General features: G+C 39.7%; 2 protein-coding genes across 2 annotated transcripts; both read right to left on the reverse strand.

Annotated features, from left to right (window-relative positions):
* Positions 1–605: 605 nt before the first annotated feature.
* Positions 606–5,024, reverse strand: LOC144657215 (myosin-2 essential light chain-like). Its single transcript, XM_078517520.1, has 3 exons — positions 4,916–5,024; positions 4,430–4,685; positions 606–1,021 (listed from the first exon to the last, which is right to left on the reverse strand). Exons 2-3 carry the CDS (start codon positions 4,680–4,682, stop codon positions 816–818), a joined length of 459 nt encoding a protein of 152 aa, XP_078373646.1. The 5' UTR covers positions 4,683–4,685; positions 4,916–5,024; the 3' UTR covers positions 606–815.
* A 2,174-nt stretch (positions 5,025–7,198) lies between these two features.
* Positions 7,199–11,063, reverse strand: LOC144656584 (SH3 domain-containing protein Dlish-like). Its single transcript, XM_078516804.1, has 3 exons — positions 10,943–11,063; positions 10,227–10,844; positions 7,199–8,056 (listed from the first exon to the last, which is right to left on the reverse strand). Exons 1-3 carry the CDS (start codon positions 10,986–10,988, stop codon positions 7,590–7,592), a joined length of 1,131 nt encoding a protein of 376 aa, XP_078372930.1. The 5' UTR covers positions 10,989–11,063; the 3' UTR covers positions 7,199–7,589.
* Positions 11,064–17,275: the final 6,212 nt, after the last annotated feature.

Consider the following 17,275-nt stretch of genomic DNA (forward strand, 5'->3'; position numbering starts at 1 on the left):
CGTTTACATTGGTCTACATTTTTTTATGTACCTATCAATGGTTTGCCCCAGGATGGGGGGGGGGGGCAACCCACGGGGATTTGACATCGTAAAGCTCTCCCAGGGAAGGGATTTTGACATCTAAAATGGTCTGCTGGGTTAGAAATTTAAGAGGAGATATGTGAAATTTGACATTCGCTAGGTGCCCAGGGGTGGTGAATTCGACTCCGGATTCCGAAAAATGTCAAATTCCCCTGGGGTTGTCCCCCCCCCCCCATCCTGGGGCAAACCATTGATAGGTGAAAAAAATAAAGCTGAAATTGGTAATTTGTTTCGGTCAATGATAGTTCTTGGCCAGAAACTTAATTTGCATTCGTCACATCGTCACATGATGCATGGTCTAGGGTGACTATCAGCAAAGGAAATAAACAGGTTTTTATAGCACAGATTGGATAACGGGAAGAATGTCCAATTTTTTGCTTTCTCGTCATACAACGCTACGCTCTCAGAAGAGAAAGAAAGCATAGCGTTGCGTGACAAAGAGAAAGCGAGAACTGGACAAGAAACAGATAAGAGAGGGGGTCGAAGGGAATCACTTCCTGCAATCATGGCCATCACAATGCTAATAAAACTGGCATTTTATTCAGACCTTCATTAAATACAAAGAATAGCCATTCCGCGTCCGTCTCCATCACTCGAGTTAGTTCGCAATATGCAGAAAAAATGTTCTTTACTAAATCTCTGAAGCTTAAAACGTTCAACGTGTTCAAACTCTAAACGTCCAAGAAACGTCTCCTTCCAAAGAAGTGACACAAAATCTCGTTTTTTGCGCGACATTATCCTGACATGATGTGCTTCACAAATTCCTCGTACAGCACTTGGCCTTGGTTGTCTTCGAACCCAATTAAAAGCTGATCAATTTCCTCAGCTGTCAACTTGTCACCTAGACTACAGAGCACGTGACGTAACTCGGAGGCGTTGACCAGCCCATTGCAGTTGCGGTCAAAGACGCGAAGGCATTCAATAAAATATTCCGGATCAACTGAAAAAGAAAATAAGTGAAGGTATGTTTATAAAAATAAACGCGGTTGAGGACTGAACAAAATACGAGGTTTTATCGTATGACCCGTACGGCCCCGCCCTCTATTTCCTTGTATGAAAAAGTTCCCATACGAAGGCAATACACCTTATGAAACCTTTAAACCAATTTATGGTCTTGCGCCATCTTATCTTAGTGATTTGGTGAAAGTTAAGCAAACGAGCTCATACTCGCTACGCTCAAATAGTAGCCTATTATTAGAAGTTCCACGGGAGACAATGCGCCCAACACTTGGCGGCAGGTCCTTCACTTCATCTGCACCGGCTTTATGGAACAGTTTGCCGGCCGACCTGCGTATTATTACGACACTTGGTGTTTTTAAAAGTAAACTTAAGACATTTTTATTTAGATCAGCATTTTAATGTATCTTTTTAAATTTTTACTGCATTTTACCTTTAGGTTTTAGTTGTTTTATGTATATGTATACTTTTTATTGTTTTTAATGAAATTTCTGTAAAGCGCTTTTGATCAGCACATGTAAAAAGCGCTATATAAATTATTAAATTATTATTATTATTATTATTATTATTATTATTATTATTATTATTATTATTATTATTATTATTATTATTATGAAAGGGACGGAGATGCTAATCCTCTCGCTGAGGGGTGGAAATTACCGATGTTGGTCTCACTTATGGTGTTCAGGACGTCACGATATTTTTTTTTTCTTTGGGCACTGTGTAATAAACAACTACCCTGAACTGTAGCGGGGAACGCTCTGAAAACTTCACTGAGCTCGGTAGAGCAACCTCTTGCATGCGGGAACGGAGTCTCGTCACAAATTTGTGGTACTCGGAGATCTAACTTCAAAGATCTGGCTACGAATGCCAAGGATCAGACAGAACTTGTGTCCAACAGTAGTTTATTCGTAGCTAACATGGATTTTCGAATGTAATCAAAGAAACTTTTACAACGTAGCTCCTTATATATCGTAGTCCAGTCCCTGAACTCTCTCTTCCACGCGCCCTTTATAGGGGTTGAACTATATATATCGTTGCTACGAATGAAGTGTTTACAAAGTGAACAAAAGCCTTCTATTGAGAACAATAAGGAGAAGAAAACGATTGCAATTACAAGAGCGAACTTGTATCAACAGTAGAAAGTTTACAAAATTAAAAACAAGAACTTAACTTAAAATTCACAACTTTAAAATTAGAAATAGCGAACTTAAATTAAGCTAAAAACAAGCACAGGAAATTGAAAGTGAAAGAATTGGTTTGCTCAGCTAACTAACCAAGAGCAACCCTTGAATGAAAAGCAATAAAACTTCATTAAAGAAAATAAGTTCAGCTGGCGAGCTTCCGTGGAAACTAATATGAAACCAGGAACTTTAAATTATGGACGAAAAACTTTAAAGAATAAGTTACCGAAATGTTTATGTAATAAATGAACTGTGGTGATGATTAAAACGGCAGATGTACAGGTGTACAATTTCCAAACACACGACAAACATGAATTTCTACTTGGACAGGAACTACTGTTCGGTTTTTTGAAAGGCTTAAAAATCAGTGCTGAATAAGGATAAACACAGAAATGACTGAAATATGGAAAATTCTCTCGTAACAGACAGAACGCCAATGTTTTTAGCCACTAAGTTCTGGTTTGGGGTAGCATATGGAGTAATAAGAAAAACACAGTTAGGCAAAGTAAACAGAAAAAATGTTTCTCATCCGGATTTCTATAAAAAAGAGAGCGGGCGGGCCTTTTTTTTGTTATTTGTTATTTCCTCTATCGTCAAATTCTCAAGAAGCGAACTTGCAAAATAGATCCTGACCTCTCCAGTGCGTGCCGAGGCTTTAAGGCTATTAAATTTTGGCCTGATTTCGTATTAAAATGCAGAAAAAAATGATAAAAAAATCTATCAAATTCTTGTTTTCTACTGAAAAATAAAACTTTTGTCTTTGTGTAGTCATGGCGAATAGATTTGAACTTTTACTGGGCATAATAGCTTTGTCCGGAGCGAGCGTACCGTATTTACTCGAATAAGCGCCATTTTTCGCGCTTCAAGTGCGGCGCTTATTCGAGGGCGGCTCTTAAAAATTGGACGCCACAACAATCTATAGATGACTTCAACAGTAACTAAAAGGAGGAACTTTTGATTGTCAGTATTTCGTCTCTTACGGAAGAGTGTTTTTGCGCTTGGTGTCCCGTCAAAGTTCACGCCTTCACAACGTATTGTTGAATTTAAAAAATTTCTACTTTGAACTGCGAAACATCGCTTTTGACGAAAAGGAATTTCCAAGGCTGTTTAAGAGTTGCTTTGTAGTGCTATTTTTAGTTATACTGAATTCCTCATAAGCGCCTCATCGGGACTGCGGCGCTTATTCGGGGGCGGCGCCTATTAACTTTTTGGTCCCAAATGCGGCGCTATTCGAGGGCGGCGCTTATTCAGGGGCGGCGCTTATTCGAGTAAATACGGTACTGATTATGAGGGATAACATGGCAGGCAGAATCAGGCAGAGTGACTAATATTTTGAGCAGAATTCATCCAAAGCTATTATGCTCAAATGATCTGAAAAAACAAATAAAATTTACCCGAATCTATAGAAACTCAAACCAGTCCGAAAAGATGTTGAATGAAAATGTCAATATTTCACTTAATTGCCAATATAATATAAATTTATCACCTTTAAATTTCACCTCTGAATCTTTTACAGAATGTTACATAAAAATACATATAAAGCTATAACCACATCGTGAAAGAAAATTAAAATCATTTTACTGATCCGTTGTTATTATTAGTTAGGTATTTTTTATTTTATTTTTATTTTTTAGCATAGTGATTGTAAAGAGCTATGAAAGATTAGCTAAATAGCGCTATAGAAATGATTATTATTATTATTATTAATAAGTTAAGCTTAAATGTAAAGGTACTTCGCCAAAGTTTGCGCTTTGCAAAGTACTTATACTAGATTAAATGGTGAGCGTATTTTTGAAAGAAAGTCTCCTTTATTGGTTGTAAATGGCTGCTTATTTGCTTTTTTTTAGAATAAAATCATCTTTTTTTGACGCGTTTTTATGATGTCCATTCACAACAATATTCAAAAATCATATACCAAATGGAAAGCAAAACAAAGTTCTGTTTTCTGATGTCATCAAATTTGACAGTGATACGATCTGCATAAAAACTGACGTCTTTCAAGAGAACATGATGCCCTGTTTTCGTTTTTTCATACACAATACTTGCCTAATTTTGCGCTTTCAATGTTAAGAAAACTTACACTTTATAATCTTACGGAACGAAACTGAAAATATTATTTCAAGAGCCATTATAATTAAGCTTAACCATTCCGCAAGCGAGGCTACAGATACTCGCGGTCGCGAAGAAAGAAAATATTTTCAACTTACCTCCCTTTTTCTTCTGTCTATCTCGCAGATTTTGATAAATTGGAAAGAATTCTTCGAAGCTAACTCGCTTTACTCCAGTTCCGGCAGGATCAAGGCTTTTAATAATTTTTGTAATTTCGCCTTCGGTCGGATTCGTTCCGAGTGCTCGCAGAACTTCTCCTATTTGAGTGCATTCAACTTTCTTGTCTCCTCTTCGATCGTAGAGATAAAAAGCCTCTTTGCATTCTTCGATGGAGTCTTCTGGCGATAACATTATCTAGGGAAAAAAATTTTGCCTCAGACTTGCTGTTTTGTAAATACGACAAGCTAGTATCGCGACCGCGTTTAGATTGCCAAAAGTTATTGTTTTTCGATTACATCTGGTTTTCGCTAACAGGTGTCGCGCGAATATGCAAATTTCATTCAGAACCTTGAGTTTCCCCGCAGACGTAAAGCGATTTACCACAATTCGCGACAAATCGAACATTGGAAAAAGGTGGAACTTACCAACAATTGAAATTAATTTGCAGAATGATTAGGTGAATACACAACCCTAACAAGGCGTTAACTAGGCGGAGCTGATTCGCGCTCTTTTCGAGATCAACAAACACCGAACCGAACCGAGCCGTCCACCGAACCAACAAACTCACTAGTCCCCAGACCTCTATTTTACGTTCTCTTTTTCCTCTAGCTGTACTCGCTGTAATACTCGCTGGAAACGATAAAAGAGCGCCTGCGTTTTCAAGCTCCATTCGACCCGTCTAATAAATCCCTAAATGTAACGCAAAATAGTTCCGTAAAAAATGTCTAAAATACTAAGGTACAAATAATCTAAAAACTCAACAAAAAACAAACAAACTTTGGATGAAAACATTTGGCAATGGCTTCTCTTTGTCGAACTTTCAGTTGTTTTTAAATAAGATAAGAAAACACGTTCAAGCACCGTTTTACTGTTTTTACTAAATCTTCGAAACAGCCTGTGACATCAGCATGACTCCATCATGCAGGCACTGTTCATTTTCGCAAACCTTGATCCCAGGCTTCTCTCTTTCTCTCTCTCTTGTTCCTCCTTAGAGATGCCTACTGGATGCCGGCTTCACCTGTCCCTTTTAGCCAGCAGGACATGGTGCATGGGAAGCGCTTAAAGCCCTGCCAGCTAAGAGGATCAGGCAGCTCTGAGGAAGAGAATGGCATTTTCTGTCACAGATGCCATTTCCTCGAGTGCCCTCCCCCTATATAATTGTATACATCATATTTTAGCTGGCCATCCTATTTTTAATTTGGGGCCCCTCCTGTTTTTTTTTTTTTGTCAAATTACACCTACCTCCCCCCCCCTCCCCCACTTTTTAGCTTCTTCTGATAAACAATGAATGATCCTATAGAGGACGTCTGTGTTCAGGCGCTTCTATGAGGAATGCCAGGAGTGATTTTAATAAGAAACAGAGCAGTTTTCAATTGAGTGTCGTTAAACCAAAACCAAAGTAATTACTCTGGCCAATCACAAAGGACACAGACAATCCAGTGAACCAATCAAAACTCGAAGCAAATACATGTAGCTGGCACGAAGCGCGGGAAAACGTGCGCGAGCGAGTCACGATTGGGTTTGGTTTTAGTTCTGATTGGATGATAAAGTGGCGCAAGATTTTTAAGCCAACTACTAAGCGTAGTAATGCAAAACCAAAGCAAACGCAATTTAGTTTCGACACTCAAGTGAAAACCGCTCTAACCCAGTTATGACTTAATTACACCAAAAGAGCACTAAGAATTCAATAAATATAATACTTTAATAAAAGATATCATAAATCTAATTTAAATACTGCATTTGGCCTAAAAACACACAATCAGCAAGTTCATTTCAAGCTCAATGTTTCCTGATCACAGATACTCCCGTGATCATATAAAAACTGGAATTAATTTGCTTATAAAATATTCTTATACTGTCATAATAATATTTACAGACTTGGAAGCAGTAAACGGACCAAAAATTATATACACTACATAAAATAGCATTTACATTTTAAAAATATTGTGCATATATACTAACAGTGACCATTTATTTCTGGGTGCAGGTTAACTTGCCCTGTTGTTTTAAGCACAAGGATTAAGCTAATCCAGGTTTAGCACCAACTTCAAAATTAGTCTTATGAGTCATCAAGGATAATTTCAGTATATTTGGCCTTTATTAGACTAATCCTGAGTTAACTTTTAATCCTGGATTGGTTGTCAAACAAACTTGGCCAACACATATCCTGAAGTTGTCAGTAGGTCTTACGTCCTTAGCAAAGGGCAGCTCACACTGGGGTTGGGCCCAAACAGTGGAAGATGACTGACATTTCAAGCTACCCAAGACATTTTCCAAAATTATTTGGTTATAGATGGATTACATGTACAGTTATAAACGGAGGTACGTTTTCACGTCTGACTGCACTTGCAGGCAAAGAGCTCCTAGTTGGCCAGAAAAAATGAGCCTTCAGGGCTTCATAAATCAAACCATTATTAATATAATTTCATTGATAGGCCTCTCCCAACATCGTACTTTCTTGTAATGTTTTTTTTTCAGCCTGTAAGAAATTACACTCAAACAGACCTGTGAAAAAATTGCATGTCTTGTGTTCAATTTAGTATAAAAAATATTATCATTCTTCATTATAGCCAATGAAAACAAACATGGTTTTGGAAACAAGTCCACAACTTCTTTACAAAAGAACCAGATCACTTCGAGCTCCATTATTTTAAAACGGCCCCGGGGGCATACATGAATGCTAAAACTCATGAAAGTTACGGAAGTTAGGGGGGGTTTGTGAAAAAAAGCCCTGGATGTTTTTAGAATTTTTGGTTTTTGGTTATGATGTAATTGTCCTCTATTAAATTAGTATAATATTGTTGTAAATTATATAAATTACATGTAGTTTATATAAATTAGTGGATTTATGCAGAAAATAATTACAAAATATCTACCTTAATATAGAAAAATCTGGGAATAAATATAAATACTGCTGCTCTGAAGTTACTTAGCTAAGGGCTTTTTTCCGTATACCCATCAATAGTGTGCCATTGTAAACTTGTGCATCTGAATTTTGTGTCATTCATTGAATTTATCATTCTTCTGAACTTTCATGTGTGGGTGGCAAAAGGGGCAAAAATCCCCCTCCCCCTTCTCCCACATATACTTGAGATTGTATCACAGTGGTGTGGTTGCAGGAGGGCGTACACATGACCTAGGGACATAGCCCTGTGTCTTGTTTGATGGTGAATACGCCCATATCCATCCCCTGCCATCTTTGTGTTTCATGTCGGCATAAATCCAATCACCCTTGTTTACAGTTAACTCATCTACCCTCCTCCCTATATAGGTGTCAGTGCAGACAAGTTCTTGTCCATAGAGTAAAAGCTCATTGGTGTTACGACGCTGGCGGAATGCCTCTGTTTGATCACTGGATGTAACAGGACTGTAGCCGTTTCGATTTGAAGGAGGGGTAATTAATAACAGAGGTTCTGTAGATGAGCTTCTGCTGTTTGTTGATCTGTTGGAATCTGGTGTTGTTTCTCTATAAGGACTTCCTACTTGTGTTGACAATGGGGAAGCTTGAGTTTCAGATGATCTCCTACTTCCATTTAGAAGATTTTGGCTTGAAGATGGGCTTGAATCTAAATTATTTATACAAAATTATATCAGTTTGAGAAAAATAATGATAAAAAATCACTGACTCGGATGTTGCACAGTGAGAAAGAAATAAAAAACCCACCCAAGTGCATTGTTGAGTTATATAAGCATGTAAGAATTTTTAAGAACACAAGAGAAGCAAGAGAAGCATGAGGCGCAGCCGAGTGCTTTTCGCACTTCAGGAGTGTTCTTAGACACTTTTACTCTAAAAGTGTCTTACAAAAGACACTTTTACTCTCGACAATGCCTTTCTACACCCAGCTATATAAATGTGTACTAGCCAATTTAATGCTGGGAGACGGGTAACCCTGTGATGGACTAGCAACCAGTTCAGGGGGTGGGGGGGGAGTCAAATAACTCCTACTTGCTTCACACTACAGAATCTTGAGTTAACCACCAGTGGTAAAGGTCAGGACACACTAGGTGACAAGTCGCAGCAACAGGTCTCTGCGTGTACTGCTTCAAAACAAGTCACTACAACAAGGTGCTTGTTCAGTGCACACCCAGCGAATTTGGAAGAGTGGGAATATAAACTAGATTTCCAATTCAATATGGCAAAAATACGCAACACTCTCTCATTGGTTAATTTATATTTTGTCACAGCAACTTGTCGCAGAACTGCGCACACACTGCAACAATGCTGCTTTTGCTCATTTTGCCGCATGGATCAGTCGCACATCACAAATTCAAACTGGTTTGAATAGTTGCGGCGACAAAGATTGTCGCAAAAATGCACGTCACACAAGAAGACTACAAGACTAAATGTGCACTCCACTTTTATCTTTAAGCCACCTAGGTTTGTAGTAAACCTGGTTTTAAATAATAATGATGATAATGGCCATATTCAATCTCAACCACTGAATTACAAGTCTGATATGGAAACCATAAGGTCACAGCAGCTTTCACACATAAGCAAAAGATAGAACATGACTATTTTCTGGATTAATCCAGTTTTAAAGTAAATTAGTTTGAGTGACACTTGGTTTTTGAAGGAGTCAGTTGAATGTTGTGTTATTAAGACGCCTGCTGTATTAACAACAAGAGCAGCAAAGAAGCTATTATTCTTTTTTTGTTTCACCAGTGTTGTACTCTATTTTTGGATTGTTTGCATCATTTGTCAATACTTTCAAATTCCTCTTTCACTTATTGACTGAATGCTTTTAATTTTGTCTGCTGAAGCATGGAAACATACAATCATGTATTTTAAGAAGTACAGTCGTAGCCCTGTTTCAGGTTATTTTGATAATTATAACAAAGTGTCTGTATTGAGCAGTTGTCTATGGAGTGGTGTTTAAAGTGGTTTTGGCTCCCAACCCATACATGTTTCTTTTACATTATCCTCCTAAATGGGATACCTTGTAGACAGCTTGTGTGGTCTCTAAAGCATCCCTTTTTAGGAAATTTAACAGCAGGGGGTTGTGGTTAAGGTGTTTTACAGAAGAACCCAAGGATCAAGATGTTTATAGACTGAATTACCATTTGTCACACAGACAGGCGACATATGTAATAACTTGTGTTTATGCATTCTTCAGCCAATATCTCTGAATATGCAACAAGGTTAAGCCTGCTTACAATGTATTTCAGAAAACTCAAGTAATCTCCTAGAGTTTCTACTTTTCTAAAGCTATTCTTTTCAGCCTTAAGTACTAGAATGATAACATTTCCTATCCGGAAAACACTTAATAGTTCATTAATTGGCTACGGCAGACATGCATGGAATCTTCTTTCGTTTTCGATCGTCACGAATCAAAGTCGCACAAACATTCCAAAATATTGCAAGAGGTCTTGCTGGAAATATAAACCTCTACCGAATCCTGGTAACAATAAATTCACTTAAGCTTATCATGTAATCTAGATTTTCAAGAGATTTGTTTGCGGAGTTGATGGCGACCTTCGCAGTGTTTATCAGAACTTCACAAAAGACGATTTAGCGAACACAATACAGCCCGCGGCTAATTAAAAGCGGTGTGGTAACACCGGTATCTTGCGGTTTCGGAAAACTGTTCCCCTCCGCGATCCGACCTTCACAAGGACCACCAAGCGCTTCAATGTTATATTTTCCTTCAGCATTCGCACAGTAAATCATCACCACAAATGTACAAAAGTACTCCAAGATCAGTGATATGAGTATGACAACAAAAGTAACGCACTTACCGCCATTTTGAAGTCTGTCATACGGAACGAGAAAATCTTTGGGAATAAATCCTTCGACACCTTTCATATTAGCGACCCAGTACCAATCTTTGTCGTCTTTGTTTAAAACCCGGACTATATCCCCTTTCTGAGCGTTAATGTCGTTCTCATCGCAAGCAATGAACTCAAATCTAACGACGTAATCACCGAAATTATTTTTCTTGAAATTAAACGCCGGTGTAGGGTCTGTTTGTACTTGCAACGAGTCGAGGAAGGAAGCGTTACGAAAATTATTCCGTTGAAGGCCTTTTTGTTTCTCTTTCCTTTTCTCGTATTCTTCCTCTGCAACACAGTACGTAAACGGTACAAATCCTTCTTTACCATCGTTAGTTATAACATAGATCCAGTCCGTTTCTTGGTATAAAGCTTTGACATGTTGCCCGCGTTTCACAGCGACTTCGTCTTCGACGCAGGGTATAAAATCATGTAAAACAACCATTTTCCGAGGTTCAAATTCAATTTCGTTGTCATCTTCCTCCTTCCCTAGCTCCACAAGAGAATCCACACTGTTGCTGCCAGTGATCCGTCCCTTAGTATTTCCATTTGGAGTGGTGTTTTTTTGTTCTTCATCTCGATACCCTGTCAAAGAAATTGACAAGCGGAGTGAGACCAGCGTGTAAACAAAAACCTAATAAACGGTTTTCAAACACGACCTGTAACTAAACTTGGCTACTCACGTTTTCTCCGTCTCCTTGGAATTCTCATGGGGCAGAAAAAGGCCATGGTGAAATAAAACTGCCGCAGAAAATTCGAAGATCAGTGGACTCTTCAACCGTGCGATCAAAAGAATGTGTGTTGATGTGTGAATAAATGAGGTTGATTGCACTCTGGGAAGTGCTTTTGTCTGATCGTCCCATGGGACAGACGAGTTTTTCGTGGGGGAGGGGAGATAGGGTAAAAACCTCTGTAAGGCTCGTTTTAGGTATTTTTCCGGTATATTTATGTGGGGAAGGGGCTGGCGGAGATATTTGGTTTAAACATCAAACAACTTATACAAAGCAACACGAATAATCAAACAGCAACAACATCAACAACAAGTTACATAACAGCGCATATATTGTGGGAGAAGTCATGTCAGTTTCATAATCAATATGGGCCTTGTTTTCCGTCCAGTTATAATAAAGCGGTAATAAAGTGGCTGTTCGCCGTTTAGTGATGTGGCTACAATCGTTACGGCATCATATATTCCTGACACTCCCTTTCTCAAAAACATCGTTAGTATCAAGGTTAACTAGACCACCGGTGTCTGAGAAAATTCACCCACGCTGAGAAAAGCCGCGCGCGCGGACACTAGAGATCTAGAGAGCTCGGAAATCGAGCCTATATCACTGGTTAATATCGTGGTTAATAATGAGGTCGGTATCTTTATGGTCGATATCGTATCATGACCGCCAGGCTACGCCACAGGCAGGAATAGTTTTCGCGGTCAAGCACTAAAAGCCTACTCAACAAAGACTTCGGGATTTAAATAGGAATACTCTAGTGGCATAAAGCAGTATTGAAATAATTAATATATGGCTCAGCCTGATTTTCTGAGATTAACCTCATTTTCTCTTGGTAATATTTATGTTTTTGTGAGATGTTGTTATAAAATGTTATTTTTCAAGGACTTTCGCTGCGTTGTCAGAGCGATCGCGAGGGGATTGGGGAGAAGGATTATTACTTGCGTCAGAGTCCCGTCACCAGTCCCGTCCCGCCCGCCCGCGCGTTTCATCGCCCAGGTTTCACAATCGCTATCCACTGCACTTCACAGACTTCCTTTCCTGTACCCATAAAGACAAGTTTAAAGCAATATTTGTTCTCGAATAAAAGTAAATCTGAGTATCAATACAGCGAAATTTTTCTGGTTAAGCGGGCTCTTTGTGAAATGGGGCCTCCTACGAACGCCAGTATATTACACTGGCCCAGGAACTTGTTTTTCAGATATATTAGTCATAAGCTCTTGTATTGATGTAATTTGTCTGAACAGAGTACGCAACAACCAAGTGGAAATGCGCAAGTGTTCTGTAGGAACTGCGGTGCGGAGCTGAGCGTATAGGTGGTGACAAACGTGGTCACATTTTTGCGACTGACATTGTTGCTCATGTTTTTTGGGTGGGCAAACGAGCGGGACGCAAATTTTGTGTCCATGACACGCAAACCGGGTAATTTGTTGCAGACATAAAATGTTTCTGGTAAAAAATCAGAACCAATTTTTGTTTCTAGGACACAAACTTTGTGTCCGCAACAAATGTTGCGCGCGGGCAAGCAGGAAAACATTAACCTGCGACCGCCGCGAGAAAAATAACGCCTGATCGCAGGTTAGGGAAACATTTGTGTCCGCAACATTGTGTCTCGTTTGCCACCATCTCAATTGTCTTGAAAAATTTAGTCTTAATTTTCGTAACACAATTTTTGGCCAATCGTAATCATTCATATCCCTTTTATTTTTAACTTTCCGTTTTTTGTTACCTTCAGGTAAACTTGAATGAGGGGACGCAGGCGGTGTCAACTGTAAGTACTTCAGAGGAATGCTAGGATATTATCCTAGCATTCCTAACATACCTCACACCAGGTTCCTTCGCTTGAGCCGCGAAAGGTGTCATAATCTGTTTCGCTGTCAAAAACATTATTTAATCTAATGAAGACCAGAAAAAGATGATCATAATACCGTCGACTAATAATGTTGTGATGTTGTGATAACAGCGCGCTGTGATTTCGAGTTTTTAAAATGTTGTCGATGTACCTCGGCAAAATCGGAGAAACAAGGAACAAGTTTTAAAGATGATTATTGAAGAAAGCGTGAAAAAAAATTTTTTTAAACTAACAACGAAAATGCACAGCACATTTTATAATACCGGGGAGTCTGTTAATAAAATACAGCCGGACTGCTGTATCAGTACATGTTATTCGATTTTCCTGTTCGAGCCTATCAAAAAACTATAGAATTTTCGAACTGACGAGCGCATATTATAGCCGCAAGTAACTTACCAAACTGAATTAGCTGCATAATGAGCGGTCGACAATAATAGAAAGGAATTTTCCTATGTTTTTTTAAAGACCAAAGCAGTTTAATTCTTGAACTGCGAGAGTAGCGGCCTTTTGCGTACCTGACTCGTACTGGTAACAGGCCCGTAAAATTACGAAACTGAATCTTAAAGCTGTATCGAAGCAAAGCCTTCAGAAGAAAAACGCATCCAATGGAAAACAATGCTAAATAACGCCGCACTGTTTCCATTTTCAGCATTTTGTACAATGTACAAGTGTTGCGGCAAGCATATGTGTGCAGCCGTCTTCAATAGAAACATGCACATAAAATTATTTTTTGCAGTTGTTCCATGACATGGCTGCACCACCTAACAGACAAAAAAAAAAAGGTTGCCAGCTAATGATTAGTTACTCTTGATTATGTATTCCATTGGGAGAACAGACTTAAAAGTATATATTGTGGCTTGATGATAAGTATCTCCGTGTTGCGGTCTAAACTATATGACCCACCAGTTGAAGGAAAGAACATTAAAACAATTTTAAAGCGTAGAAGTATTAGAATTGCAGGTTACATCGGACTGTATGAGGCGCGCCGCCCGCCAGCTCCGATGGAGAAAATAGAATTGAGCAGAATTAGAATTGCAGGTTACATCGGACTGTATGAGGCGTGCCGCCCGCCAGCTCCGATGAAGAAAATATTAAAAGGCAGTGCAGTATTAGAATTACAGGTTACATCGGACTGTATGAGGCGCGCCGCCCGCCAGCTCCGATGGAGAAAATATTTTAAAGTGGTGCAGTATTAGAATTGCAGGTTACATCGGACTGTATGAGGCGCGCCGCCCGCCAGCTCCGATGGAGAAAATATTTTAAAGTGGTGCAGTATTAGAATTGCAGGTTACATCGGACTGTATGAGGCGCGCCGCCCGCCAGCTCCGATGGAGAAAATAGAATTGAGCAGAATTAGAATTGCAGGTTACATCGGACTGTATGAGGCGCGCCGCCCGCCAGCTCCGATGGAGAAAATATTTTAAAGTGGTGCAGTATTAGAATTGCAGGTTACATCGGACTGTATGAGGCGCGCCGCCCGCCAGCTCCGATGGAGAAAATAGAATTGAGCAGAATTAGAATTGCAGGTTACATCGGACTGTATGAGGCGCGCCGCCCGCCAGCTCCGATGGAGAAAATATTTTAAAGTGGTGCAGTATTAGAATTGCAGGTTACATCGGACTGTATGAGGCGCGCCGCCCGCCAGCTCCGATGGAGAAAATAGAATTGAGCAGAATTAGAATTGCAGGTTACATCGGACTGTATGAGGCGTGCCGCCCGCCAGCTCCGATGAAGAAAATATTAAAAGGCAGTGCAGTATTAGAATTACAGGTTACATCGGACTGTATGAGGCGCGCCGCCCGCCAGCTCCGATGGAGAAAATATTTTAAAGTGGTGCAGTATTAGAATTGCAGGTTACATCGGACTGTATGAGGCGCGCCGCCCGCCAGCTCCGATGGAGAAAATAGAATTGAGCAGAATTAGAATTGCAGGTTACATCGGACTGTATGAGGCGCGCCGCCCGCCAGCTCCGATGGAGAAAATAGAATTGAGCAGAATTAGAATTGCAGGTTACATCGGACTGTATGAGGCGTGCCGCCCGCCAGCTCCGATGAAGAAAATATTAAAAGGCAGTGCAGTATTAGAATTACAGGTTACATCGGACTGTATGAGGCGCGCCGCCCGCCAGCTCCGATGGAGAAAATATTTTAAAGTGGTGCAGTATTAGAATTGCAGGTTACATCGGACTGTATGAGGCGCGCCGCCCGCCAGCTCCGATGGAGAAAATAGAATTGAGCAGAATTAGAATTGCAGGTTACATCGGACTGTATGAGGCGCGCCGCCCGCCAGCTCCGATGGAGAAAATAGAATTGAGCAGAATTAGAATTGCAGGTTACATCGGACTGTATGAGGCGCGCCGCCCGCCAGCTCCGATGGAGAAAATATAATTGAGCAGAATTAGAATTGCAGGTTACATCGGACTGTATGAGGCGCGCCGCCCGTCAGCTCCGATGGAGAAAATAGAATTGAGCAGAATTAGAATTGCAGGTTACATTGCTAATATTTACTCTTGTACTGGTCAGTTTTAAAATTAATCTTTACTTCGACGATACGGCTGTATATTTTAGAGAACGAATAGAAAATGAATGTAGCGAAACATAATGCATCGCAAATAAAATGAGCCCGTTTTTGTAACAAGAGTCTGACCAAATGTTACAACAAGATGGAATCTTCAATTTACTGACCATGACCTAAAAATAGTAATGTTTAATGGATTGACTTACCTGGCGACCTCCTTATTAATGATCCATGACGTGATATCCCGGGCCATGATTATATTTAAAGCGTTTCTTGTGTATGACTGAAAAACTGAACTACGTGCAACCGAACCATTTGCAATATGTCGTAAGATATTTAGGATTTTGAACGACTTTCTGCGTGGAAGGCGCCAGCGTCACCGCAACTAGCGGCTGCAAACTCACCGTAATTTTCACTTTGTAAATCCACATGAATGATCGATCGACAGAACATAGAAATGATCATCTTGCATAAGGCGAAAACAACTTAAATCTTAAAAGGTCGAAACGTTTACGCGACATCAAAGTATCTAGAAATCATTCTTGCTAGATGAACTTCTTCTGTCTTTCCCCAATTGCCGCCAAAGCAGAATTCGCCGCGAACATTATAATTTATTCTGCCGCCAGAATGGAAATTGATCCATGTAATATAACACAACTGATGAGAAGATAACTCAAATGCTGCTGACAGATTATAACACTTTCGGTAACCGCGAACTAATCCTCTTAAGAAATCAGGAACTTACAGTTGACGCCACTTGCGTCCCCTCGGAAGTAAATTTGTTTGAAAAAATGGCTTGATAAACATATGTAAATAGCTTCTTCTTATATTATCCTCTCTTGGGTCAAAACATATGGTTCAAAGTTGAACCACATTAAACTTCTTCCTTAGACGAAAACCGTCCATAAAGAGTATTTTATTTTACGCACGTAAAGCCAGTTAGATTCACCCCCGTTAACGTACTTGAATTTACGTGACAGTGGAAACCCACCTTCAGTACTCACATACGCACGCTTTCGAGAAGCTCAAGGAAAGCTAATTCTCTAGTCCTTAGTTTCTTACGTCAAAACGAACGCGTTAAAACTTCTGCGTATGAGCGTGGGTTACGTTATAAAAAACTTTTAACCGACTGCAACCTGTATTTTATTTTTTTAGCTTTTAAGGATACCTATCTCTCTTTTTTAAAGTTTTTTTTTCCCTTCGTAAACTTTAATCATTTTCAAACATACATACTATACAAAGCCGGGGGACGGAAGACTAAAACAGGAACAAGTTCCCTTACAAATGGCCACCCAAAAACCCCAGAAAATTTAAATATAAATCTAAGAGTAATGATAAAGAGTAATTTCAGTACAAAGAGTTTTTCAACAGCTCGAAATATCTTTTATGTGTGAGTTACATTCACGTCCCTAAAAGCGTTCTTTGTCAGTTTTGCTTTCAAAAGCCTTTAATAATTGATAATATCTTAAACCGAATCAAAAAAGGGCGCTTTCCATTTGTCCGAACTGGCCGGCCAGACCGGTATATTCGAGAAGAGAATTCCGTTGTTAGTCAGTGAGATTTGTCCTGTCAGAAAAGTCAATACAGTCGAAGCTCTCTTAACGGACACTCTCGTAAGCGGACAGCTCTTCTTACGGCCACCTTGTTTGAAACCCCGTTTTACGCTCCCATACAAACTCTGTATTTTTACATTCTCGTAAGCGGACATTCCCGTAACCGGCCGCGGACACTTTCAGAGATTACGACTTAGACTTTTTCTTTGTTTTTAAGCTCCCGTAAGCGGACACCCGAAAGAAAATCCTACTTACAACCTCTGTATCCTGTTATTATCAATCAAATTCACGTCGCCGTTTGTGACAATGATTTTACAGTAATTACAGGACCACATTTTAGTGCTTGTTTTGTCGTCATCCACGTTC

Source organism: Oculina patagonica, chromosome 6, assembly GCF_052425735.1.
Source record: "Oculina patagonica isolate OP01 chromosome 6, crgOcupat, whole genome shotgun sequence".
Classification (NCBI taxonomy): domain Eukaryota; kingdom Metazoa; phylum Cnidaria; class Anthozoa; order Scleractinia; family Oculinidae; genus Oculina; species Oculina patagonica.

Coding starts and splice junctions, on each gene's coding strand:
- LOC144656584 (XM_078516804.1), bottom strand. CDS start 10,988: ATGGCCTTTTTCTGCCCCATGAGAATTCCAAGGAGACGGAGAAAAC. Junction 10,845..10,942: donor TCCAAGGAGACGGAGAAAAC/GTGAGTAGCCAA, acceptor TTTCTTTGACAG/GGTATCGAGATGAAGAACAA. Junction 8,057..10,226: donor TGACAGACTTCAAAATGGCG/GTAAGTGCGTTA, acceptor TAAATAATTTAG/ATTCAAGCCCATCTTCAAGC.
- LOC144657215 (XM_078517520.1), bottom strand. CDS start 4,682: ATGTTATCGCCAGAAGACTCCATCGAAGAATGCAAAGAGGCTTTTTAT. Junction 1,022..4,429: donor TAGACAGAAGAAAAAGGGAG/GTAAGTTGAAAA, acceptor TTTCTTTTTCAG/TTGATCCGGAATATTTTATT.